This window comes from Trichoplusia ni, chromosome 4 (assembly GCF_003590095.1).
Source record: "Trichoplusia ni isolate ovarian cell line Hi5 chromosome 4, tn1, whole genome shotgun sequence".
In the NCBI taxonomy this organism is placed as follows: Eukaryota; Metazoa; Arthropoda; class Insecta; order Lepidoptera; family Noctuidae; genus Trichoplusia; species Trichoplusia ni.
In genome coordinates, this window is record NC_039481.1 from 5428177 (window position 1) to 5455538 (window position 27362).

Genomic DNA, 27362 nt, shown 5'->3' on the forward strand with positions numbered 1-27362 from the left:
TGATTTTTAAAGCTCAAAATTATTTTAAATTAACTAGGCAAATTAATAAATTATTAATATTTTATCATTTTGTCATGGAACTCGAGTTCAACAATGCCATCGCGTCGCCGCGTCAGCTTATGATTAAAGATGGTTGGTACGTTTGGGTCGCAAACTAGTGGTTCAATCCTGATAAATATGCGTGAGTAAACCGTTATTAAATAAATAAATAAATCATTATATTAATAAAACCTGGCAAGTGGGAGTCTAACTCGATTGCTGAGGCTTCCGTAGCAACAAAAGATTACTGCGTAATTTTCGCTCTAGATTTCGATTTCTGCCACTCGTACTACAAAGTCCTGGCCAAATTTGACTATAAGGGTTTTAATAAAGAACCGAACCCTAAAAACTACCATGTCACAAGTCATTCCCTCTAACATTTAGATAAGATATTATATTCATATTTAAGTACAGGCGGAATCACTCTGTATGTATTACTACTTCGTCACTAAGTTCATCATCATGAATTTCAACAATAAAGTTGTCCTCGTGACTGGTGGGAGCTCTGGTATTGGAGCCGCCATCGCTATCAAATTCTCTGCTGCCGGAGCTAAAGTAGCTATTGTGGGGCGCAACGAGACGAAGCTCAAAGCAGTTGTAGAGAAATGCAATAATCCCTTAGTCATAATAGCTGACATGACTAAAGAAAATGATGTTAAGAGAATTGCTTTGGAAACAATAGCACATTTTGGAAGACTCGACATCCTGGTAAATAACGCTGGAGTCGCGAGCACCGAAAGTATTAAAGACGCAAATGCCCTGGAGTCCTACAACGCAGTCATGGCGACAAACGTCCATTCTGTTGTTCAGCTCACACACTATCTTGTTCCTCATATCATAGCAACGAAAGGTAACATTATAAACATCTCAAGTGTCGCGGCTATGATGGTCAGTGCTCTGGTGGGTTTCGCTTACACCACATCTAAGGCTGCCTTAGATCATTTTACTCGATCGATTGCTTCTGAATTGGCATCGAGTGGAGTTCGTGTAAACTCAGTTAACCCAGGACCTGTGAAAACGGACATTGATGCAAAACTGGGAATCGCTAAAGAAGAATCAGACGCATTTTGGGAAAACGCTGGTAAATCTACACCACTGAAACGTGTTTCTGATTCAGAAGAAATTGCGGACTTGGTTCTGTTTTTGGCCAGTGACAGTGCTCGAGGCATTACTGGTTCCACTTTTGTAAGCGACAATGGTTTACTGGTTGGCGCAAAGTAAATCTGTGTTTATTAGAAGAGAATCAGTTTTTGTCTATTTAAACAGTTTTTTGTTTTCAAAATATATAAACCTGTGTTAAATAAATAAAAAAGTAATTACCTACTTACGTTCGTTTAGTTATTGGTCGTGGATGACTATAAATTTTGTTTCTACTGTTTCTGGATCATCAGTCTTAAGCAACATATTTTGTCGTAACATTCTTAAAAGCGCAATATCATTATCAATCAAACTTGTAGACAGATGCGGAATGAGCCGCACCGTCAGAAGTAGAAAAGAGTAAAGTGAAACATTTACCTGTGGCATAGCTTATATTTAAATGGCATTGTTTTTAAACATCAATGTGGGAGTTATAGAGTGGATTGTATTTTCTATACATATTACCGTTTTCGTTCACATCGAAGCTCACGCTCTTCACGACCAGCGGCATTACATAAAAATGCTTAGGTCTATGATTACACGATTTTTTATTTTTTGTTGATAATAATATTGACAGTCATTAGGTACAGTTAGCACCAGAAGTCAGTTAGTACCATCATATTTCCGAAGCAACTTTACAGTCACACTTAATGAATTCTTGTGCTATTTGTCAACAAAATACTATCTTCAATTACAGTCAAAACATACTAAAGACCAATTCATACACTTTTTTTCTCTCTTTAGTATTTCAGGGCTTGTAGTCAAGCTTACATTAAACCAAGTCAACCCCAGCGTACCCTAAAAACCTAACCTTATCTTAACACTATTTCACTAACTAATATGGCTGCTTCAGCAATTCACACACGTCACTAAATATATTGGCTATTCGTTAATCACATTGCGTAATAGACTTTTTGTTGACGGTACAGTGTGCGACAAAGAGTAAAATAATTATACAACATCAAGATTTAGATACGAATAGATAGAATTATCACTAGTCACCAAGACCTATCAATAGTTAATTGATAAAACGAAAACAAAATTATATACATGGTGTTCGTCCTTTATTATTTTCACGAAAAAAAAAATTGACAAAAAATACGTTCCCAGTTAAGAAAACATCGAAATGTTGAGTTACTTAATAACGATTTTTTATTGTTATTTAGCTAGTCGCATCTGCGATGCTAAGTTTATTTACTTATAAATATTCGTTATATTAAAATTGTAGATAATGTTTTTTTTTGAGGTAGTAATATGGAATTTACCATCCATTTTTATGATTGGTGACTATTTCTAATTGTAATATTTTGCTATGTAATGTTTTGTTACGTTTTATGCGTTATCAATTAAATTGACTAATCATTCGAGGTAGTCATGTTTGTTTTCTGTGACGATTATTAAATGTTTAAAATAGTCATAATCAGCGATTAAGACATAATATACTCGTATATCATGCATGTTTATATATTACGTTACGGAACTCTGAAAATGTGTTACTTTTCGACGGACTTCAAAAAGAGTAGGTTAATTCGTCGGTATTTCATTGTCACTTTAAAACTTCAGACTGCATGAATCAATATTGTTGATTATTTTTTCATAACGTGGAATTTCTTATTAGTTTAATTTGAAGCCGGTGTTTGTTGTAAAAAAATATGCTTGCCTACACTTGCTTGCGCGCATTTTTTTGTGCCATCAAAATATGACGGATGTTTGTATAGTTCTTACCCTACCTACGGTGCATAGACCTGGTAAGTGACTAAACATCAAAAAAGGAATCATAATTATTATCTACCCATAGGATAGATTCAACGATTAATATAGTTTCTTCAAAATTAAGATAAGATAAAAAAATATTGAAGTAATGAACAGCAAATTCGATTTGTTCTTACTACGGTTTGCAGTGACACAAGATAGTAGCTACTATAGTAGACAATAACATGAAATTCAATAATAAAGTAGTTCTTGTGACTGGCGGGAGCTCTGGTATTGGAGCCAGTATTGCCATTCAATTTTCTACATTCGGTGCCAGCGTAGCTATTGTGGGACGAAACCAGGCGAAGCTTAAAGAAGTGGCTCTAAAATGCAATAATCCGTTAGTCATAGTCGCTGATGTTACTAAAAAACAAGATGTGAAGAGAATTGTTTTGGAGACGGTGGTACATTTTGGAAAACTTGACATTTTGGTAATTAACGTTGGAACTGCGAGCCAAGGAAGTATTATGGACGAGAATGCTTTGGAAAGCTATGACAGAATAATGGCGACGAACCTCCATGCGGTCGTTCACCTCACACATGTCGCTGCTCCTCATATCATAGCCACGAAAGGGAATATTATAAACATCTCAAGTATCACTGCAATGAAGGTTCGTTCTAAAGCCATGTTCGCTTACAGCACGTCCAAGGCTGGCTTGGATCATTTTACTAGATCCGTTGCTTCTGAATTAGCATCAACTGGTGTTCGTGTAAACACTGTTAGCCCCGGACCGGTGAAAACCGATATTATTCAAAATATGGGCGTCCCTAAAGATCAACAAGCAACTTTTTTCGAAAACGTCGAGGCATCTACAGCACTAAAACGTATTTCTGAATCTGAAGAAATTGCTGACTTAGTTTCGTTTTTGGCGAGTGACAGCGCCAGAGGTATTACTGGGTCAGTGTTTGTTTGTGATAACGGAGCTTTAATTCGTGCTGATTAAAAATTTAAGAAGGCAATGGAGAGCTATTAAAATTAAATAAATATTTATGTATATAATATACATTTAAGTTAATTTAATAAAATTAAATTATGTTTCTTTGTAGATAGTGACAAATTTAGTTCGTTGCACCCTCGTACTTAATATCTAAAAAATGTTATAATTATTTCACAATATTATGTAAATATTAATGATTTATTAAACAGCAAACTCACTCATGAAAAACAAGTAACTGATGAGAAGGCATTTTAATTAAATTACTGATATCCCGCTTATGATTAAGGTTCCAATCGCGTTTTGTTGGTTCTGTACAATTTTTTTGATTAAATGGTAATAATAATTATAGATTTGCAGTAAAAAAATGGTAAAACTCGTAGCACATTCTAAGAATTTATAAGTTCGTAGTGATATAAAAAAATATATTTTACAAATGGTCGATATTGTCGTTTCTCGGTAGTTTAAACGTTTAGAAGTACGATCTCCGTGGTCGAGTGGCGTACGCACCGGTTTCAAGGTGTCGCTAGCTCTGAGGTCCCGGGTTCGATCCCCGGTCGGGTCAATGTAAAAATTAACATTTCTACATTGTCTCGGGTCTGGGTGTTTGTGGTACCTTCGTTGTATCTGAATTCCATAACACAAGTGCTTCAGCAACTTACTTTGGGTTCAGAACAATGTATGTGATGTTGTCCGCATTTATATTTAAAAAAAAAAAAAAAAAAAAAAGAAGTAACTCGCGTGCTTTTTTTTTCAATATTTACTTGTAATTTAAAATACCATTTCAGAGAATCCAAATTCATGCTTCAAAAATATTATTGCTGATAATTTCGTTTAAATTAAAGCTTAAATTTTCTGGATCAAGGTAATGAAAACATTCAGTTTTTTTGTTAACAGAATATTTGTTTTGTAAATTTCTTATCAACGTGATACTTACTACTATTTTTTTTTGTAAACGCACATCCATCCAAAATCATCTTATCTGGTACGGAACTCTAGAACCATATTGCACAATGTTGTGTAAACGTCGATACTCTAGATTAAGTAATTGTTTTGCTAAAAACTTACTTTGTCATGCATTTCACACAATTTTATTATCAATCATCAGATTTCTGTTATAAAAGTAATATCCTATTAACTAATATTATAAACGCGAAACTTTGTATGTATGGATGTTTGTTCCTCTTTTACGCAAATACCACAGAACCGATTTAGCCGAAACTTGATACACAGATAGTTTATAACCAGGATTAACACATAGGTTAGTTTTTATCCCGATATTATGTTTCCGTCCGATCATTTTGTAGAAGGCGGGTTCGCGGGCGACAGCTAGTAAACGATAAAAATCAGTTGTCATGGGGAATAGGACTTAAAACGACTAATGTTTGATGATAAATGTAAAGCATGACAAAGCAAGCTGTTTTTATCATTTAGATTAGGTAACCTGACCAGAGATTAGGTAGGTAAGTACGTTCTTGTAGGTAATAATTTCTTTAGCCCATTTAATGCATCATCATGAGATAATCGGTAGTGGTTATCGTAACTATGATGAATTGCTATAAATTGCCATACACCGACCGAATGCGGGAGACGTTACATGATGGTTCAGGTTAGGTCAGTAAGAGTATGACCCTACCCGCTTTCTTCCCAGAAGAAGTGGGTGTCCATGAGGATTCCCCGACCATCTAAAGAAGAAAGAAAGAGGTTACCTAGTTTTCATTCATCCCAGTTGAATAGCCCACCAAATTGTTGAATTATTTACTCAACGAACGAAAGAAGTGTCACAACATTGGATTGCTCCGTTGCAACAAAAAAATACCACTTAGCCTAAACGTATATGCAGACTCCGTTCCGTCTTGGGTAATAATGATCACAAGTTATAAACTTAGTCAATTAGTACGTAACATTTTTTACTTTTTAATTTCTCGGTGTTGCTCTGTCAACAGCTCACTATGCCGCTGTAGCCGTCTGGCACTGATGACGTTTACACGTTTTAACTAACGTTTCACGAGCCCTCACAGAAAGGTTTACGAGCTCTTTTTGAGTTTTATGCTGATTAACTACTTTCTTTATTTACAGTTACTTTGTTTTTGCAAAAAATATAAAGGTGACATTTTATATATTTTTTATGGCTTTAATAAATGAACGGATTAAATGTTAGTTTGAATGTATTTACTTCTTTCAATAAGTAAAACAGTTTAACTAAAATATGAGTGTATTTGTGCAGGTGACTGGAATAAAATACATGCAAAACCCACCGTGACACAAGGATTAAATTTCATAGTGCTGAACTGGTTTAAAAAAGGATATAAATATATACTGTATAGTTGTACCTATACGGTGTCCAAATTTCCCGTCCCACTCCGCTTTTTCCGTTTCGGTTTATATTTTTTACTTCATTTGAACACTCCGTAAATTCGATTTGCATAAATAAAGCACAGGTAACGCGGATATTTCCTTTATTTTCTCCAGTTCGAGTTTTATTAAATGCTTGTTACGATTTCCGATTTATAACTGTTAATTTAATACTTTGTTCGATGTAACGTAAATACACAATTCACAGCTTCATATCAGAGTAAACATTTACGATGAAGTTTGTAATACATACAAATCTGAGTTCAGTGCAGTGCATGCTGATATTTGTTCAATGTTATTGTACTCGTATGGCTTTATTGAAAATATATTTGTGAATTTATATCGAGAACAGAAATTCAATATCATGTAATATAGTTGCGAATATTTTTGATATAGTTTCGTAAAGGAGTATGGAAAATTGTTAGATCGCAGTTTTTTATTTGGAATAGAGTAAAAAAAAAACAGATACGATCTCCATTGCTAGTCTGTTACCTACGCAAAGTTGTGATCGGATTTCAGTCTGCCACATTGAATGTGATGTCATAAATCTACTATAACTTTTTCTTTTTCAAATTACATTCAGTGTTATGATAGCTCAGTAGCAGTAAGGCACGGTACGTTAGGTATGCAGGCCCCTCCCGCACCTGCCCACTTTTTTCGATCTACCGTCAGACTTTGCCGTGACACTTTGGAAATTAGTTTTGTACTGTGAATAATGTCCTCATTGGAATTATGTTTTATGTATCAGGAAACAGGCGTGTTTGTTTTATTCATTATTAATACGTGTTTTTTGTAACAATGTATGATAGTTGGTTGTTGTTTGTATTATCTGTAATTGTCGCCTAAATAGCTTTTAAAAAAAATATGCTAGTGTGACTTTGTAAAAAACTATCTAAATGGCTGTATAATTCAACTAGCTTGTGCCCGCGACTTCGTTCGCGTGGTTAGAAGATATAAGTTATGATTTATACCTGCCCTGTTTTTTTCCGCATTTTCCATTGTATCTTCGCTCCTATTAGTCGCAGCGTGATGGTATATAGCCTAAAACTTACGTCGATGAATGGTCTATTCAATACAAAAAGAATTTTTCAATGTGAACCAGTAGTTCCTGAGATTAGCGCGTTCAAACAAACAAACTCTTCAGCTTTATATATTAGTATTAGTATAGATAAGTTTGGTTCACGTGGCGTTGCTTAAGATGGATATTTTACTATTGAAATAAGAAAAAAATATAAAGCGGAATGTAGAATCAATCATTGGATTATAGATTTTTACACGAAAACAACGACATTGGCAAATGAAGTAGTTAGTAGATATGCATATTTCAGAATGTTTTCAAATCCAACCATTTATAAGTTGATGCATGTACTAACTCGAGCAGTACAAACTGGCTTTGATAACGGCAGTCACGACATTCGTACATTAAGAATACATCACGAATCATTGTTTTTCAATCATGGCGAACCGAACGCCACTAATAGCTAAATACGGACCTTTAAATTAAAAGTTGACCATTAACCAACGATATTCATGTAAATAAATAATGTATGGTCATTATAACTTGAAGTTTATCTGGTTTTGGCTTTATTGTGATTTAATTATCTTCCGATAGGCATCATAGAGGAAAGTGCGGACTTTTTAATAACACTCGTAGTTAATTATCAGTTGTAGGGATGTAGGGACGTTCAACTTCAGAGTACCTAAACGAAGTATTGTTTTCGTAATCTATTCTACAAACACATAATCTTAATCCAGAAAAAGTCGTATCTGCCATATTGGAAATTTGTCCTTCACTCGTTGCGCAATAGAAGAGATATGATTGCGCAACATATGGTGCCAGAAGAGAAATGTACAAGTAACTATATAGGCACTTTGAGTTCTGCTTATCACAAAAAGGAATCAGCTTTATGATAACAATAGAGACGTTTCTATCCCTTCCGTGCGAATTATCTCTCGAGTCCCAGCTACATCCCAATAAAACGTATTACTACTCGTAAAAATATTGAATGATGACAGTTTTATGACGTAGCTTCGTAGACGCTAAAATACAATAAAACCGAAAGGCGGTACTGCGAAATAGTTCATTTCAAACGTCAGAATGAAAAAGCGCTGACAGCGGTTGCAAGCGGCTGGATTAGAAAATGTGGGGCTGAATGTTAAGTCGACTGCAGTAGGCGGCTATTTCGTTTTATATCCAACAAGGTTTTACCAGTGACGCCACTCACATGTTATTTTTATTGCTAAGTGCTTTACATATTTTTTGATGGCTCCTATGTAGGTGTCGAGCTGAGAGTTACAAGATGATATAGACTGGACGGTGGGAATTTCTCTTGGGCATTTCACTTATAGATTTGAATATTAGATATGATGTTGATGTTCAGCGTTCATGTGCTTTAACCTATATACGTACTTGGAACCAAAACTTAACTTAACGAAACGAAGTTGAAGGGAATACAAGAATTGAGTATCATTGCGTGAACTTCGGGCTCATAAAACGCAATTCTGAAAGCAAGATGAGCAACAACTGCTAAACAACATTTTGTCGGTATAGAGCGGCAACTACTTTTATAATGTCTAGGTACATAGGTTTCCCTTACTAACAAAACTTTTAATCGTAGAACTTAACTTAAAATTATGAATGAAAACATTATACTAACTTGTGTTATTGTTACGAACGGTCTTCAACGTTTCAGTTAAACGGTACCGCGTGTATATTCTTTCATGAAAACAAAACACGGTCTAAGTTTTAGAATATAATTTAATATTTTAGATCGCGTTTCACTACATTTTGTTGCATAAAAATACCAGCTTACTAGACCGCGATGTGCGCTGTTTGCAACGTTCCTCATTTCATATTCTCTCAATGGATAATAATGATTTATTTCAGCCCGCTAGCCAAGATTTTTACATATAATGTAACCCAAAAGCGTAGTTATAATGTTCACGAGGGAAAACATATCAATAACTATATTATATGTCGTGTCTTGGCAGTCGAAAACCTAGGTAGATACGGTACTACATGTTTGAAAGGATCGCTTCTTATCTTTAGCATGAGTGGAAAGAAAATAAATCTTCACATTTCAATCTATTTTACCATTTACAATGTACGTTTATCTATTTATTATTTTTCAAAAACTTATTTAATAAATACTTCTTATAGCTTTGAAATACGGTCCTTATATTGAGCGGTCACAGAAACCAGCACTTCGTTTATACGATTTCCTGTAAAACAAATCGTAATAGTTGGGGACGCATTTAGGGCGAGTTGGTTTTCAGCACCGGAACCTCCATCGTGTTGCGTGGACTGAGTAGCGGAAAAGGCGAGACCTCACTTCCGGTCAAAGCAGCTCCTTAATATTTTCATATTTCTTTTTTGTTAATACTTTGTTGTTGAAGGAAATATGAAAAGTTGGCCCTCGTTCTGTTTTCTTTAATCTTACTCAGATTTTTTTCATTCGTTCATTACTGTTTTCTGCTTTTTTAGATTATATTTTAATTCATTGTATTATCATTAACTTTTTAAACATGATCCTAATTTAATTTATAATAAATAAGGCTATATTAGTAACGCGACTCTGTACTCAAGAAATCAGTCATACGTTCAGCGAAAATAAAATAAAAAGCATGATGGCTCGGGTAGCATAAGTAAAGTTCAAGCGCACATTCTTGGAAAGTGGGTTCATACATACGTATGAATGTTCATAATTATTGAATACCGCCTCTGCACTTACCTTTTGGAACGAGATGAAACAAAAATGTATACTTAGATTTTATGAATTCTCTGAAGTAACATGACATGAATTTTACTGAACCTCAAGTTGGAATAGAACGTTCGTGATCTAGAATAAACCTTTATTGTGATGATCTGAGAATAATAACAGTCTGTATGACAAAATTCAGCGAATAGTAGGTATGTGTAACAAGAAGTATAACAGAAAGTGTTTTTCTGCATTTGGCATAGGAAACACATACATATTTACATTTAACTTTACCAAGTATAACAAGTAACTATTGCGGCTTAATACTGTATAAGTACTACACTCATTTCTGTCTTTATAGCATGCAGCTCATCAATAAATGACAAACTGTCCGGCTTAAGAACATATACTTTCTCGTGTGCCAGTAAGTTGTGAACTAGATAGGAACAATATTCGGAGCAGCGCGATGCCATCAAAGTTAATAAAGCAATAAGGTCAGGCTAGTAAAACCCTCGGAGCACGCTGCACGCTGCACGCTCCTGCAGTTTACCCGCCCGACTTCATAATGCATGTGTTCACGACTCAGTTTGAGTGGTTTCCACTCAAATTAGTGTCAGCTCACAACCTCATTGACAATGTCGAAATTGACAATAATTGAACCTTTGTGTGTGGTTTAGGAGCTTTCTGTATTGACTGGCTGGTATTCGAATTGCATATAATTGAATGTCTCTATTATATTAAGGTCAGTTCATGTGATAGCACTTTGAATATCCTACTGCAAATTGTCTCAAATGTATCAATAATTGTTAGATACACACCGGAGGGAATGCAAGGATGTTTCATCTTTGATTATGTTAAAGCAATATTTCATAGCACCATAAGAACTGGCATAAACCTTGCACAAAGAAAGAATATAGTACAGTTATGGGGATGCGAAGTTTCGAGGAAAGAAAGCACCGCCTCATTTCCCGATTCAGTTTCCTGTTACGTAATTTCAACTATTAATATCAAACACAAACAAATATAAAAGATACGACAAAATAAATAAAGTGTTTGTAAAATAAAATGTATCCACTATGAATCTCTGAAATAATGTACTTCATAGATATATATTTTTAAGTCTTAATAGAACGTATTATTTGCCAGGTGTAAAACTAACATTCTACAAAATCTCTTGTAGTAACACATGTAGCGAGTTTCGTAAACAATGATACAATCTGTCCCTAAGCAAATAACTCACTACATATTAATGAAGTTCTATCTTTATAATCTGTATAACTCTCTGAGGCATTAAATTGAAAAGAAAGTGTCCAGCAAGTTTTATTAGTGCCATGGTATCGTTATAAAATTTACGAGGGTAAGTCGGTTGTGTCGTAAAATGTATTTTGTGGGCGGCAAGTTGTCGGCGAGGCCATATTGCGTGTGACCGGGACCTCGGAAGACCCGTGACCCGTCACCTGTAATTACAAACACAAACCTCTACCTGTGTACAAATAGCTTAATGAAAGGGTGTTTAGTTACGTTTATTGCAAGGAAGGTGCTACCTGCAGCTTTGCTTGTTTAACACGCGGGGTTTCTTTAGGGCACGCTTTGGAAGCCTCTTGTTTTGGTTCCTTAACAAGGCTGCTACCGTTAATTGAGTCATATGGTGTTGGAAAATCTTTGGATCTTGATAAAATTACTCGTAACAAAAATATAAATAAAACAAGCCTCAATATAACAATATTCTTGTTATATAACATTATTCTATGTTTTAAGTTAAGATTCTCTCAATTTTAACACGATGTGTTTTTTAAATAAAACATGGCTTCTTGATGCTATACTAATAAAAATGTTAAAAACGCAATAGATAGAAATTGAACCACTATGTAGAATAAACAAGATCTCATAAATTAATTAATGTCTGAGCAACCGACTCCGTATCTCCCTTTGAAGTAAACAGTGTAGCGAGGGTTTGGTTTATTGAGGGATCATAAATAAATACTGTGAGACGTTTTTACCTAAAACGCCTGTTAACGAAGGACGACGGTACTTTATTAAAGGTTACACAAATTGTTTGAACATCTATAAAGGCGTTTATATTAGAGGCGCACATACAATTCGAGAAGATAGCTCAACAAATAGGATAATGTTTTCAGACTATCTGTGGATGAAGTTAGTAGCGCTGGAGGGGCGGGCAGCGGGGGGGGGGGTGACGCTAACTCTGGAATTATTCATTAACTTAGACGACCACTTTGTGCGTTCTCCATCACAGTTTGTGGATGGTTAACGTCATTATTGTCAGCTTTATTCATACAGTTGTACACTTCGAAATATCTTTTTAATATGCAAATGGAAAGTTATGCATTCAGATTTATGACTCTGCCTTTTCAAACAATCTATTTTATTCCTGAAAAGATAAGGTAAGGTGCTTGGAAAAGTAAATTTGATCAGATCTATAATTTACTTATGTTCGTTCCTATCTGCTCTGTGACCTAGTTTTTTATCTTTGATTTGTGTGCATGGCTGGTCGGTAAACTTTCTATCTCTCGTTTTTCCAGACAGCAGCTGTCCTCATCGGACGAGATCGCCACAATGGACCTCATTATCTTGCGCCGGCTCCGACTCCCCCAACTGAAAGGTACCATCTCCTAATGCCAAGTATTTTCACATAACCCGCACACTTTCCGCTTCCATGCAAATGACTGTTCACGTCAATGAAACTCCGCTCGAAATAAACTTGCGTCACTATCGCTCTATTACGAAATGCCTTTTCATTGAGGTTTTTAGAGGCCGGTTCTGTAAGTTAGTTCTAAAAATAACGCAATGTATTGTGTAATAGCTGTTCGTGTTCTTGTTTGGTGCTTTAGTAGAAGTTTTTCAGACGACAGCTGATGCGTGTCGTTGGCGGCCTCTTCAGATCAATAGTTTGAGACTGTCGCTATGCTGTAGAACTATTTTCTCGACGCTAAGGATCGTTAGAGATGCGAATGATTACTTTTAAAAATAGGCATCTTGGTAATCGGGTTTCTGTATGTATATTACTGTCGATGAGTCGCCAAAAAATAAACGTTAAAACAAACCGCCATCAATTAAGTGTCTAAGAAAATACAAAGGAGGAAGAAGGTTGTATTTATTCTCGTTGCCAGCTTATTTGCGCCTCTTCAGCCTATAAATTTAAGTCCCTCTTTAATACTACACAAAAGGTATGTATAAGCAAAACACATTTTCTGTGAAAATGTAGGACGAAGCGCCTCGCGCCTGTTCGGAAATATTAAGAAGATTAATAAACTTTGTTGAGATGATCGTTAAAGTACTATATTGCATAAGAGTTTCCTGTTACTAGGACGATCGATTCATTAGGCGGTCTTATGGGTTTTCCCATCAGCGCGTTAGGGATTAGCTGGATAATGCTTTTTTAGCTTACGTCTAGTTACGTCGCGACATATCGGATTATCTCGTATTAGTGCTCGATGAACTGATATTAGGTATCGCGCATCGAACTACGCTTAATTGAATATACTCACACTACATGTTGTACAGAAGTTACGAAACAAGTGGGGTCATTAAATACGTGTCGCGATACATTTTAATGACTTTCCGTTTCCTTACGCGGTCTATAGATGAATATATTCAGTGTTCATATATTACTTGACCAGTTGATGTCAATGTCATGTTCATGACAGGTATTGGAAGATTCCTTACAAAAATTGTTTATTTCCATGAACGGAAATATAATCAGTGGAGTATTTATGCTTCGTCAATATTTTCCACTTATTATGCAAACACGTTCAAGTGTGTCAAAATAAAGTCGAGTAGCAAAGCTTTTGGGTGCGTCGTTAACTCAGACTCAGGTCGAGAACCAGGTTACGATGTCGATAAGACACGGCTTTCCTCTATCGATATCGGTGAAATTGCTTTTTATCGAAAGGTCCGACCGAGCGCACTCACATACTTACGCTGTACCGCGCCTCACTAAGCTCTTATGACGTTTACACGTATACTATCGATACTGAGATAGTTCTAATAAGAAGGATCAAAGGAGGTTTTAACTTTTGTATTAATATGCACTTGATTCGCTTCTTAGCTGTTTCTTTCAAGAACAAGTTACATGCTAAACGAATATGTTACGTAAATGTCATATTTAAATTGTTTGTCTTTTGGTTATTGATTCTATGTATAGACCATATATAGACATACTATACTGGGGCATAAAGGCTTCGAGCCATTTTCCGTGCAATAGTAAAATGCTATTTTAAAAATAACTGTGCCGTAACGCAAGTATTTTACCTTTATAGTATATTACACCTAATTGCTATCGTTTACGATATATAAATACGTCATTTACGAGTATATTGTAAAATTGAATGCGCAAATGGTTATTAAAACATATTGAGATAACTTTTTTCTATTTCGTATTTCATTTCTAGATATAAAACAATACGTTTTATATATTTCATTGACATTGACAACATACAATATGTCATATCCTGACAGATATTTCGCATACAGTAAAACTGTTTTCAAAGTATCTTGCCAGAAATCGCACTCTGTATACTCGTGAACAATGGAAAGCTACACAATTTGTACAATAAGCAATAACAATAACGCTGCGTAAATATCAACATACCTAACTAAATAACCAAGGACCAAAGGGCCATTATTACTTGACTTAAATAACTCTTAATAGATTTTATACAAACGTTCATTTGTTTTGCTTGTATTATTCATAAAGTACCCGTAATAGTTCATTAAATAGCTTCGCAACCCTCACTTATAATTTTATTGTGGTTAAGCCATTTTTTCTCGAGAAATAAACATGCAAAAGGTTTTGCTTGCAAATCATTTGTAGTGCTAAATTTAGCTCTGCTCAACCATTCGTAGCTGCACGCTACGGCGCGCTACGCTGCTACGAGATTTTGTTATGATGCTTTTAAAATCTTTGTACCGTCTAAATACGTAGGTAATAACGAATGGATGATAAATATTACCTGTTTAAATATTATAGGTTTTGTTGAATACTATTGGTTTGTCTTTTTAATTTTTGTGTTCTATAAATAGAGTGAATGCTTATTTATAGAACTTATTTTATACTATTTATTTTATTTATTTTATACTTATTTTTATTTGCTTATTTATACTATTTCTAGAACAACGAAGGTGTGAGTGGGTGGTAATGTAAACGAGAGACATTTTAACGCTACGCAAGTAATGTCTCGTGTGCCCTAGGTGATTAAATACATAAATCTCACAAGTACAATGCCCCGAAACATATTTACCCCGAGGCAACCCATTGTTATTAAATATTAGGTACGGATTCGAGTTGGTGTTCAATATCACAGAATGTTTCAAACATTTATTATGATATTCATTTCGATAAATATCAGTAATGAAGTACAACATTATCAATGAAAAAAGTGCAGACGACTTTGTATAGAACATAAAAATACATTTGCATATTAAATCTCCTTTTGCTAGACGAAAACTGAAACGGCACAAACTTTCAGTTCTGCATACATTCAATCGTCATAAACAAGTTTCAGTTCAACTGTCATGTTCAGTGGACGCGCAGCGAAGACGAATTTGTAAGCATAAACGTATTTCAATGTGGATTAAGTGAGAAAATAGAGCTGTAATATTGTATCAGTGCAGCGGTAGCAGCTTTCCATCATTTTCCCGACAGTCGGGCGTGACCGGCCGATGGATAGACGTAGATATTGTTATTGATTTTCTCTTTACACGAATAACTGTGGGAGTTGATAGATAGTTCTTTCTCCTCGGAAGGTAGGTGCAAACTTAGGGGTTTACGTAACATCTCAATATTGCTCGCGTTTTCTTTTTATAACATTTGTATGAAAATCACGGCGACCGCTTTCTACATTACCATTGGAAACTAGGTGTGAGTCAGATAAAAAAGTTTTATGTTGTCTGTTTACGAGTGTTTTATGTAAAGTCGGTGTTAGATCGCGTGTGGAAGGTGGGGTTAGCGAGGCGGTGCTGTGTGTGTGGCGTGCTGCAGGCGCGACGCCGGTGCACCGCACCACGCCGCGCCCGCTCCAGCGCGCTCCGAGCCACGCTAATTCATGTTCATACGTCACTGCCTCCTTTATCAGGTTTCCGGTGGCGTGTGCAGCAATGCCAGTCTCTACCACAATAATCTATGCAAAACACTAAGGTAAACGAACCTTGCTGTTTAACGTATACACTTAAAGTGTGACTTGTGACAGTAGCGGTATAGAGCGACTGTGTCACGCACATTTGCTTGTTTTAGACATCTAATTAATGTTGGTTGAAGGTTCTAGAATAACAGAAATTATCGTTATTTAAACGAAGTTTTGTTTTAGATATTAACATTTTCATTAGTTGCCAATGCAATAACAAACACTACATAAATTAATTTCCTGAAACAGTTATTAATATTAATTGCTCGAAATTGAATTAGAGCGATCAACGCGAATTCCAGCACGCTGTACATGTATTTCAACTGCTATTTCTATAAGTAAAGCGTGGATTTTAAACCTATACAGATAAAATAATCTATATAAGACTATTAATTTATCGGACCGTAAACACTCTGTACTTAGTACACATTTACAATCTAATACTTTGTTATTCTCATACGGAAAGTAGGTGAAGTAAACATACCGATGCTATGTATGTACGTATTCAAATGAGGCGTTTGTGTTTGTGTATACAATATGGAATCAGTTGACACTGTAGGGACGTGGTATCTGCGACGATTGTGAAGCTTCTTGAGTCCATTTTCGCTTGTTGTCACGGAGCGACGAGTTCCATACACATACATTTTGCAGCTAGTTTTGTATCTATTGTAGCGTGTCAGTGTGAGCGTTGCTCATATTATTTTAAACATCATGGAATGTTGTGTACTCGCAAATATTTTACATTCTTCGCTCACAACAGTCATATTTATACCCGTACTACGGTTTACTACTTTCATTTTCAACATTTTTCAGTAAAACTTTGTTGTTTTCAGTGATTTAGAACGAGTATTGTTACATTTTGAAACGAATGTTATAACTAAAGTTTATCTTTGAACAGGATGCCATTTCGTTTATTAAGGTTTGTTTACAATGTTTTTTTTTTCTAGATTGCATTTACAAATGTTTTGTTTTCTGGATATGAAAGTCGTCTACTCAGTGTTTTAGGTTGGAGCCAATTTGTTGATGTCTCTTTGCACGCAGTAGCATTAGTATAAATTCAACATTTCTGTATATTATTTATAACAGGTCAGCAAAGTAGATAAATCTAAAGCTGATAGGTAATTTCCTTTCGCCATTATTTAAACAGATGTTGTTAAACACGATAACTCATGCTCGAAAATCGGCTATTAATGATTACAACATTTTCAAAACATAAACTAAACGATTATTAATCGACTCATCTTAATTAGCTTAAACAAAAAACAAGTTTACACATGTCACACGTACACAGAACACGATCAGACATGTTTTAATAAGCTTACGCGTGTATCCTTTATTAAAACTCGAATGATCCTTATCGTAAGTTAACAAGCGAAAAATTAATTAGATGCGATACGTGAGTTTGTCGTGATAACTGGTAGTAAAGTCAGTGTAAACACAATAACGCGGAGCTACATACGCGTGTCCTGTCGGCGTGACGGCGAGTCTGCGTGACGCACTCGTATCTCGAAGGGCGGCCTCCATATAACACTGTTTGCAGAGGAATCAAAGTTTCATGCCGTTAGCTATTCGAGTACTTCGTAATTTCGATACGATATCGCGTGTTCTGTAGAACTGTTTGCGGACTTAGATTAGGAAAAAAGGGATTAGATACTGAAGTATTTGTCGACATCTAGGTACCTACTTGCCGTTTGGCCAGACCTAGTCGCAGGTTCATAAATTCATGTTATCATGGTCATAGACTAGCCATTTCCCAACTATCTTGGGGTCGGCTTCCAGTTTGACCGGTAGGCTGAGTACCAGTCTTTACAAGGGGCCACTGGATCTGCGGGCAACACGATACTCCTTAGTAACACACGTACGATGCTTCTAACTACCCGAAACGACGGTTAAAGATGTATGAATAACAGCCGGGCCCACAATTTATCGTGTCTTCCTAAATACGAACTCGTTAAGACATAGACGCTCACCTATCCACAGATCGATCCTATCACGCTTAGCTTAACAGCTGATTGATCAAGTTGTGCATTTATAGCCACGACCCCATAGCCCCCCACCACCATTATTCTCAAACACGAATAAGCAAAATCCAACTATTAAAATAGATTAGTCTATTTAAACGTTATACAAACTGTCGAAAGTGCAGTTAACACAGGTTACCTAATCAAAATCTATTCAAATGTGTTTTACATATACTGTGATTTGTAGCGAATTGTGACGTAGTTACGGAATGGTAATGTGCACGAAGTTTGACGGTGACTGACGTCACTGGGCGTACTGTTCTCGTGTAAGTTGAAGTTTGGTACTAGTAAGTTCGTTGCGGGCGTCACTGGTTTTAATCAAAAGGGATGCTTACGGTTCAGCCTATTGGGGTGACCTATTAAGAGTATTAATAGTTTAATCGAGGATTAAACTTAGCCGATCAATCGCCTTGATAAGAAGTAAATCTTAATTCAACATTGACCCAATTTGTTGATAACTTTATTATAGAGAGTATAAAGGACAGCTTAATTAATTGATTGACTGGATCATGTATATTGTAAGTGGAAATAGCAACCGTTGCTTAACCCTAATCTTTATTTTTACTTTGTTGTTATGGCGGCAGCAAAAATACATCATCTGTAAAAATTTCCACTACCACGCTATTACGGTTTATCCGATAAGGCCTGGCGATGGACGGACAGACAGACCGACAGACAGCGGAGTCTCAGTCATAGTGTTCCGTTTTTGCCTTTTGTGTACAGAACCCTATAAACTGTAGTAAATACACCTGTTTCAACGCTATAAAGTAATAGACCGTTAAATTCGGTACCAGTTTCTAGTGATAAAAACTGAATGGAGTGAAAAACTAACATTTTATACCGGCGCAACATAAACGTTGTCGACATTCAGCTTTATATCACTCAGATAACAGACTAGATACAATCTTAATAAGGCAGCAATGCACGTACACTGCGCTAAATTTAATTTGCTACAGCGCGAGTGGCTCTCAAACGGCTGTTGTGGAAAGTTACAGAGTCGTATCGTGGCCCGAACAAACATCAGCACGGATAGACACTTGTACTATCAACATGCTTGTACTAATTCTACTAGTGTGACTTGTAACTTGCTCATGTATATAAAGTGTTAGTAGGTAAAGCCGAGTTAATTGCAAGGGCCAAGTTTAAAACGTTATTATGTAGGTTATTACTCTGATAGAGCAATCATAACTTAAGTAGAGGTGTGAGTTGTGATTCTCTGAAGCACTCGAGTAGTTTTGCACTTTGTTACAATTATTATTGCTTTATAATAGCGCCTATTAAATTGCAATAGAAACAGTTATAGAACCGAAAAGTACGCCAAGTAATTACACATCCATAAATATTTATGAAAGGCAAACAAAAAATAATCACAGGTACATAAAATCTGAATAATTATTTTCAAAGCTTGGTACCGTTTAATTTTAAAAACAAATGAAAAACGCGTTTGTTTAAATTTTGTTTATTTTGATTCTTCAAATTGGTCCGAGGGTAACGTGGTCGGCAAGCCGCGCGTTCCACGCAGAGGCGGAGCAAATATACTAATCGATTTTTTACAATCTTATTTACTTTGACTAAATTATTCAATAAGCTGAAACGATTTGTAATAAATATATAACAGGCCGATTGTGTATTAAGTTAAGTCAAGTAATTAAGTACTAGCGAGCTTAGACAGTTAATTATTTCAACAATGAGTAACGACTGTATAAGTGCCGAATTCTCTCCAAATTACAAGTTTCGAGTGCTGTAGTTTTCCGACGCCTCTCCAATAAGTTTTTGAGGAGGCTTTATTAGGTACTATTTTAGTTGCCTTTATTCAATAAACAAAACTTATAATTAGGTTTAACAATTTACATTATTTTAGACTGTTTTTGTGTTTTGATATTCATTTGTTGGTAGACCAGTTATATAAAAACGTAACAATACATTCGTTACTAAAAATGACTTTATCGAACGATTTTCTTCCTTGTGTTTCAGCCTTTAGCAAATTCATAGTACTTGCACATGTATAGCAAAAGTTTATACAGGCACCGAAAAGCAAGTCGAAATTATCCGAAGAAGAGAAACGTAATATAAGACAATACATACATTTAACTGCTTCATAAGTCCCGAGCCGCAAAATTGACGTCTTAGCTTCAATTCACAGGTTACAATATTACCGCCATTTGGTGGAATAGCGTGTGTGGAAATACATTTTCTTACTCGTTAAGGATTGAACGTGTAATGAAAGACAGACATGAAGGTTCAACATGTCTGTTCAAAGAGAAAGGCACATTTTGGTAGTATTACTCGTACTTCCAAAAGTAATATTATTTTCCCACATGTTTTTTAAACGCTAATAATTAGACGCCAGAAACCCAGATTAACAAATAATAAATTACGTTTTACTGTTTCATAAACGTAGAATAACTTACCAGTAATAACTTAGTAGTTTTAATAATTTGGAAATGTACCAACTTTTAACGAAAAATGTTTAAGGCAGTCGAAAAGTTTTGGCAATCGTATAATATTTTACCCTCTCAGAGAGCGCTAAGCGATTGGAAAGCTCAATGATCCTTCTAAGGCAAAATACCAAAAAATCAACATTATTTTGCTCGATTTCATTTTATCGATAGATACGCAGTATTTTATTCGAATAAAATCATTCGATTAAATATCAATAAAACCGTATTAGAATGGCAAAAAATCTGGGCGATAAATAAACTCACAGCATTTAAATTAATGACAAGCTCGTCTGTATCTTTAAGTACATTGTAAAAATATTTATTCTGAGGTGAACGACTCGGGGAGCAATCAGCATAAAATCGTACATTACACATAAGATATAGATAGGAATACATGTTACTTAACGAAATTGAAACGAGGTACGAATCGAGGTAAGTATATATGAAGATAAACATGCAATTTTGTATATTTTTATGGATTCTTTCGTACGTGTACGGTACGTGTGCAATCCGCAGCGCGACCTCACCTCACTCTGGCTACGTCTATTTGCATCGAGTAGGATTTAAGTAGTTTGCACGTGCCGTACACAACTAATCCGACACGTTGGATATTCTATATTTCTTTTTGAAAATGTATCTGCTGCTGTTTCTACAATATAATAAAAAGTATATTTGCAATTAAATACGAGTATTCCAGGGGAAATATACAATCCTCAGACAGGATTCAAACTTGCGACTGGCTTAACTCGCAAGTCGCTTTACGTTATCAATTGTTAATTGTATCGTGTAACATCTTTTGGCGGACACCAGTATAATAATGTAGTATAGTAAAATGTCACTGTAGACAATGAAATTATTTCTTACTTTAATAAGCACTAGAATCGCTTCATAAATGGTTGAGAATCCAAGTGTTTATTGTCTTATGCGATTTAAGCTTTTCAGTTAACAATCCCGACATTAATTAATGCCTTGCACAGACAATATCTGGTTTTGAGTGAATTCCTCTGTACCAAGCTAAGTACCTTGGTACGGGGGATTAGGTAGGTATACCCTAGTAGGTAGGTACGTACAGAACATGACCGTTTATTTAAGTGTTTGCGACTAATGAGCGCAGCGTCGCCGGACGAGTCTCACATTACCATGACGTGTGTAACGAGATTTTAATATCCAGCATCGCCTATTTGTTAAATGTATTGCCGACGGTTCGAGGACGTGGTAATTGTAATTTAATTGATAAAATTAAAGCAAACTGTGTACTGTTGTCCACTTTGTCAAATGATACTGTAATCGGTGTCGCACTCGTTGAACATTACAACACATTTGTTAATGGTTATTCTCGTATGAGGTAAATGATACCACTTAGTAACTATGAAACGGGTGAATATTTGAATTTGTACCTTTGTATCTCTTAGCGTATTCTGTGTGCTTTTTGGATGTATCGAAGATTGTTTCTCTTCATCTCATAAATCTTTAGATATAAATAAGCTAGATCTCATGTAGTATAACAATGTCGCACTCAGATCTAACCGCGTCTGTTAATATCCATATGAAGTTAGTGTGTGGACATCAAAGCAAGTTTCATTCTATTATTCCTGCCCTCTCCCTTGGGCGGAGGCTTGATGGTGTGTATTCATTATATTTTCAAATGCTCATCTCTACGTGACGGTATTCACGACATTGTGTAAGTGTCATACAAGCGCTCTCAACTCTACGAAAGTCAGTAACCTGGCATTATTAATTCACAAGAATGTCATGCCGTTTTTGGAATATTATGATTGCCTTTTGTATAATGGAATGTATAAAAACAAAGAGACAATTGGCCGTGACAGCAGGAGTATTAATAGATGTTCTTTTTTTATACACCGAAAGTATATTGGTTATTCTTAGTTATTAATTGAGTAATAAATACATTTATTAGCGTAGCTATTAAACGGTTAACGATCGCGTCCCAGCCGCATTTAATTAATCTAATTCTGGGAGCACACAAACCGTGTTATAAAAACAGCAAGAATATACAGAATGTTTATGTTTGTACGGTTTGCCACGTACTGTGTACTGTAGCCTGTGGGAACCGAGTCGTGGTTCACCGGAGATTTACTGAAGCTTGAGTGCGAGGGTTATTAATGGCAAATGCCAAACGGCGTTTTCCACGAACTTTTCTAAGGCAAGGCTTTGGCCATGCAAATAAATTAACATTATACTTCTGTTTTTCAGATACATTTTTTATTGATTGATTCTGGTATTATAAAATTAAATTACCAAATTGAAACTGGTTTGCAGACCTAGGCGGACGTAGACGCCGATGTTTCAAATATAGTATACATTATTCCAACGTCCAGAATATGTTTTATGTATAAATAAACCGGTTTCTATGTGTCTATATCAGTATACTTGCACGAGTATATACCCTAAAACTACGTTGTGTTTCTGCCAGAGCTTCCGTTAAATATTTCGGTAGCAGATATCCGCCATATGCTATTTAATTAATGAGAACTGACATGATATTTAACGAAGTATAATTTTCGGGGCCGCAGCTTTACCCAGATTACAAATATACTTTCTTGGAAAATTATTATTGTGAGCTGCTTACTATCCATTTCACACCTAATACATGCTATTTATAATTTCATTTTCTTAAGCACTCACAATTTAATCGTTTAAGGCCGCCCATACACTAACTATCCACCGCACACCATCACAGTTAAAAAAAATATTTATTTTAAGTAGGCATTGTTTTCCTGGAACTTTTAAAACGTAACATTGAAAGACACCTAGGGTTCCAAAATGTCATTACAATGAAAAGGAAAAAAAGAATCACCATTATGCTAGTCGTGACAAATGCTTAACATTTGAACAAAAATAGTGATGTGGCAGGTATTGACAGTTTCTCATTTAAATCGACTTTCATGAAATTTTCTGGCTATCCGAGGTTCTATATTTAGCTCTAAGATTGTACATACGCATACGCAAGCACAGTCGCGCTCACAAAATACAACAATAATGTACTGACAACTGGCTTACTCGCCTACATTTATTTGTATGAGATCGACTTTACAATACGTGTACACCCCGCATGTTCCGCTGCCAGCTAAGTGCGACTTTGAGAACTCATGATTGCTTCGTATTATATCCGCCGATTACTTTACAAACTTCCTGATACAATTGGCTTTGTACTCTTTTATAACATTCACTGACTCCCTTTCATCATTCTGACTGAGTACTACATTTATACGTTATCTGTACTGAAAAATATAACGAAGTTGTAAAGGGATATTCCAGTAACTAATGATCTGATTTTGAAAATGCTTTTATCAATTGAAACCATCGTTATAAAATTTGTGAGTTGGCAAGTGTCAAGAGTAAGTGGGCAAGAGTCATCTAGTAGGATGCCACATAAAATAAATATAAGAAAAAAAAAAACAAGCGGCAATGTACTATAATCCCGTTTCTGTAAACGCAAATAAATAAATATCAACTATACCAAAAAAATGTGATGGCCGGGCTCGTGTTTAATTTCCTGTAAAATCTAAAACGTAGCATGGTTCGTTACTTGTGCAAACACACTGGAAAATAAATGTTGAATGTATTTCGTTGTTATGGACCACAATACGGACCAGAAGATGTAGTGGCGGCATTCCTGCCTGTATTTCAAACTTTTTGGTAAAATATGTTAGATGTACTTTTTTAACACACACCACTGACAAACGGTAAAGTAAAAGATCATGAGATAATTCTGGATTCCAAATACTAGAATCTGAAAAACACTGAGGGACAAACTTAGAGACCAATCATTCATATTCAATTAATTAATCAACGTCTTTTCCATCTCTACTGCAGCACTTTAGTAAAACTAAAAACTCTTTAAGATTTCAGTAGGCACAGCTGTTCATATTTAACGACTTCGGCGCCAAATTTCGGAAGCGTCAGCTTTTGTGAGCCTAGCTGATTATAAGTTTAATTTCCGAATCGGGAAAATTAATGCCCATTGTTTGTTGTAAATTAATTTTCTTACCGAGTAGTTTAAAGAAAGAAAACAGTTTTTCTAATACGACTTGTTTTTGTATGTTAAACGTGTAATAAACTACGAATTTTTGGAAAGTCATCAGGATAATTTGGCTTTATTACCGTGTCAGGCATGTGTTATTCGCCTTTTAGTAAAATCTCGCCAACCGTGATCTGTCTGTCATCTTTCTTTGTTGCCCGTCCCTTGTCATTTGTAATCGTTAGTGATAATTAATCAAACAAGCAATGGAACAAGTCATTTCGTTTCATATCTGACTGTCCTTCTTGTAGCGAACAATAAAGACCTTTTATTATTTTCCTGAATAGTGTATGGTGTAACGATAAACAGAATGGTGCACACCATTTAGGTAGCACTTCATTCTATAAATGTTACAAGACAGGGGTGAGGTGAAAACGGCGTTCTGCGGGCCTTGCAAATTGCTTTTTAAAATGGAGTGTGTTGAATCTGCTTGAAGTTACGTTCTGCAATCACATGAGAACACGTGCACGTAATATCACAGCTCGAAAAGTGTTTAAATGATACTAACCTAGCGTGCTTTCTAGATTTAATATTGACTACGAGAATTCCTATATTGTCCTTTAAGAAACAGAAATAAGCGATTGAGTCAAATGTTATGGCGTTTATATGATAGTATTCTGAGAAACAAGCAGAAACTTCAATATTAATACGGTAAAAGAGCAGTCGTCATATAATAATCTGGATGCATGAGACTTTTACGTGGTGTCTACAGGCGCTGATATTACGGGAGAGAAAGGGAACATAATAAAAATAATGTCACACCGCAAAGCGCGATGTGAGCCCCGAGTTTAGGGTCGGACCCAAAGTCATTTAAGAAGTATATTCTCTTTTTTACAAGCCTTTGTCCTTTGTATGTAAAGACGTGTTTATTACGTAAAGTATCTGTAAATAATATTAGCGCTATAAGTAATCGACTTTACGGTCTGTGTCCCAGCTCTTGTTATGCAAAGAAAGTTATTTGTTTGTGTACAAAATTAGCAGAATAGAACAAATCCTCTAAAGACGTTTATTTATTCTAAAGACCCATGATTAAACCTCAGAATATTCTTTTCGAATAAGGGTTAAACCATATCAAAAAACAAATATTATTGCGCACCTGTTATAAGTGTTTATGATTCTAATTTTAGAACGTTGCTTATAAACTGGTCTTATAAAATATAATGCCATTAATACACACACTAAGAAGGAGAAGAAGGTCTACAGTATAATGAAATGCCGTAATTTCTACCCATTATTTTATTTTATTACTCAAAAAGAAAATTTTTACCTTTCACGTAATCCTAAGACATTGCATCAGCATTTTGTCTGTAGTAAATTGGCACAATCTTGGAGGATTCGAAAGGGTCAAATATAATGTTCGATGTTGACAAAGGTAGTAGGGGTTGACGGCGGGTGTCGGGACGGCTGCCTCTCAATTGCATATTTAACGAGAGCTCATTACTGGCCCACGATACCAGAGCCGAAGAGGGACTTCGTAATTGGATAAAGCTATTTTTAGCACTATACACTTAACTGCCGCCATTTCGACGTTTGTCGAGATATCGCAATTTTTCTCCCCGTGCACGGAAATGGGACATAATCCCTCGGGATCTGGCGAAGGTCTTCATATTACAGCTCATCGCGTATCTCCAGTGGTTATGGAGGAATGCCTAAAAATAGCGCTGGGGATTGAGACGGGCCGATGCTGTTACGTTACTCATATGTAGGCTATCCATGAAGGCTTTATCTCTAAATGTGTTATTGGTTGCGTGTTTCTTTTTCATTGCCTTTGTGTTTGTGTAGATGGTGATTGTTTAGTAATACATATGATTTTAGTGTCTTGAGGTATTTGCTGTAAATTATTGTTTAACAAAAAAATCTTTTTGGACTTCTATTAAGGATACTTACTACAAATACGTGAGCGCCTAAAGCTTAATAAATTCTAGCACTGTGTCAAATAAATTAATATCCATATTATTCATATTTTTATCGGTAACTTCTGATATTATTTATTTCCATTATATTTTGACTATTTACAGCTTCCAGTCGTTGAACAAAAATAGAATGATCATGAATGAAAATAGAAGAACAGACCTATACAAATTTCATTCATGTAGTCTTCAATGAATTGCTTTACAAATGTGTATCGCATACAGGTATACATAGGTACAGCCGCTAGGTCCTAAACTTCAGTGTAGGTATCTGTCGCTATGCCAACAATGTACGTCGGGTCTAACTGTGGTATAAATTAAAAATAGTTTAGTCACCAAACTCCGGTTCACGGGCGCTCGGCATTACTTAAATAGTTCCGTAATGAAAGCCACTCATTGACGTAGTAATTTTACGTTCATTTGTGTGAAATATGGCGCTAGTAAGCATTAGTTGTATAAACAAGTTAATACCAGTAAATCTATGGAAATAGGTACTTAACCGGGAACTATTTTTGTGTCAGTTATAACAAGTAAATAATGTGGTTTAACTACGGTTTAAGTATTGTAAAATGTATCGACAAATACTTCAAAATGTCCATTGATTTTCTGTTGATTCTCTCTTAGTCCACCTTTTTCTTTCGTTATTCATAAACACATGAACATTGAACCCATCAGAGAAAAAGCCTAAACGGAAAACCCGGTAGGATTCAATAAACAGGCGTTTTAGGTTAAAAATAGATCTGGTCCGTTTGTGTGGCCTTCCAAGCAATAGCTACCCGATCTCGGGGGCGTGGGTGGCGAGCGGAGGGGGCGGGAGGGTGGAGGGGAGGCCGCGGGTATCCTACACACCCATAGACATGATTTATTCCCGAGGAGATCGTTTCCACAGGAA

At 35.7% G+C, this 27362-nt stretch overlaps 3 protein-coding genes and 1 long non-coding RNA gene across 6 annotated transcripts in view; 3 read left to right on the forward strand and 1 right to left on the reverse strand.

Moving 5' to 3' along the window:
- The window catches only part of LOC113493529 (pseudouridine-metabolizing bifunctional protein C1861.05), a 113202-nt gene that overhangs the window by 34045 nt on the left and 51795 nt on the right, over positions 1 to 27362 (reverse strand). The gene's annotated exons all lie outside the window — the stretch shown is intronic.
- The window catches only part of LOC113493544, a 68799-nt gene that overhangs the window by 14481 nt on the left and 26956 nt on the right, over positions 1 to 27362 (forward strand). For both annotated transcript variants that reach the window (XR_003400570.1, XR_003400571.1), the window contains exon 2: positions 12457 to 12536. This is a non-coding gene — a long non-coding RNA (uncharacterized LOC113493544). The remainder of the gene's footprint in view (positions 1 to 12456; positions 12537 to 27362) is intronic.
- LOC113493533 (glucose 1-dehydrogenase-like) lies at positions 469 to 1366 on the forward strand. Its single transcript, XM_026871547.1, has one exon. It carries the CDS (start codon positions 469 to 471, stop codon positions 1258 to 1260), a length of 792 nt encoding a protein of 263 aa, XP_026727348.1. The 3' UTR covers positions 1261 to 1366.
- Positions 2815 to 4108, forward strand: LOC113493534 (uncharacterized oxidoreductase SERP2049-like). Its single transcript, XM_026871548.1, has one exon. The coding sequence runs from the start codon at positions 3114 to 3116 to the stop codon at positions 3870 to 3872; it is 759 nt and encodes a 252-aa protein (XP_026727349.1). The 5' UTR covers positions 2815 to 3113; the 3' UTR covers positions 3873 to 4108.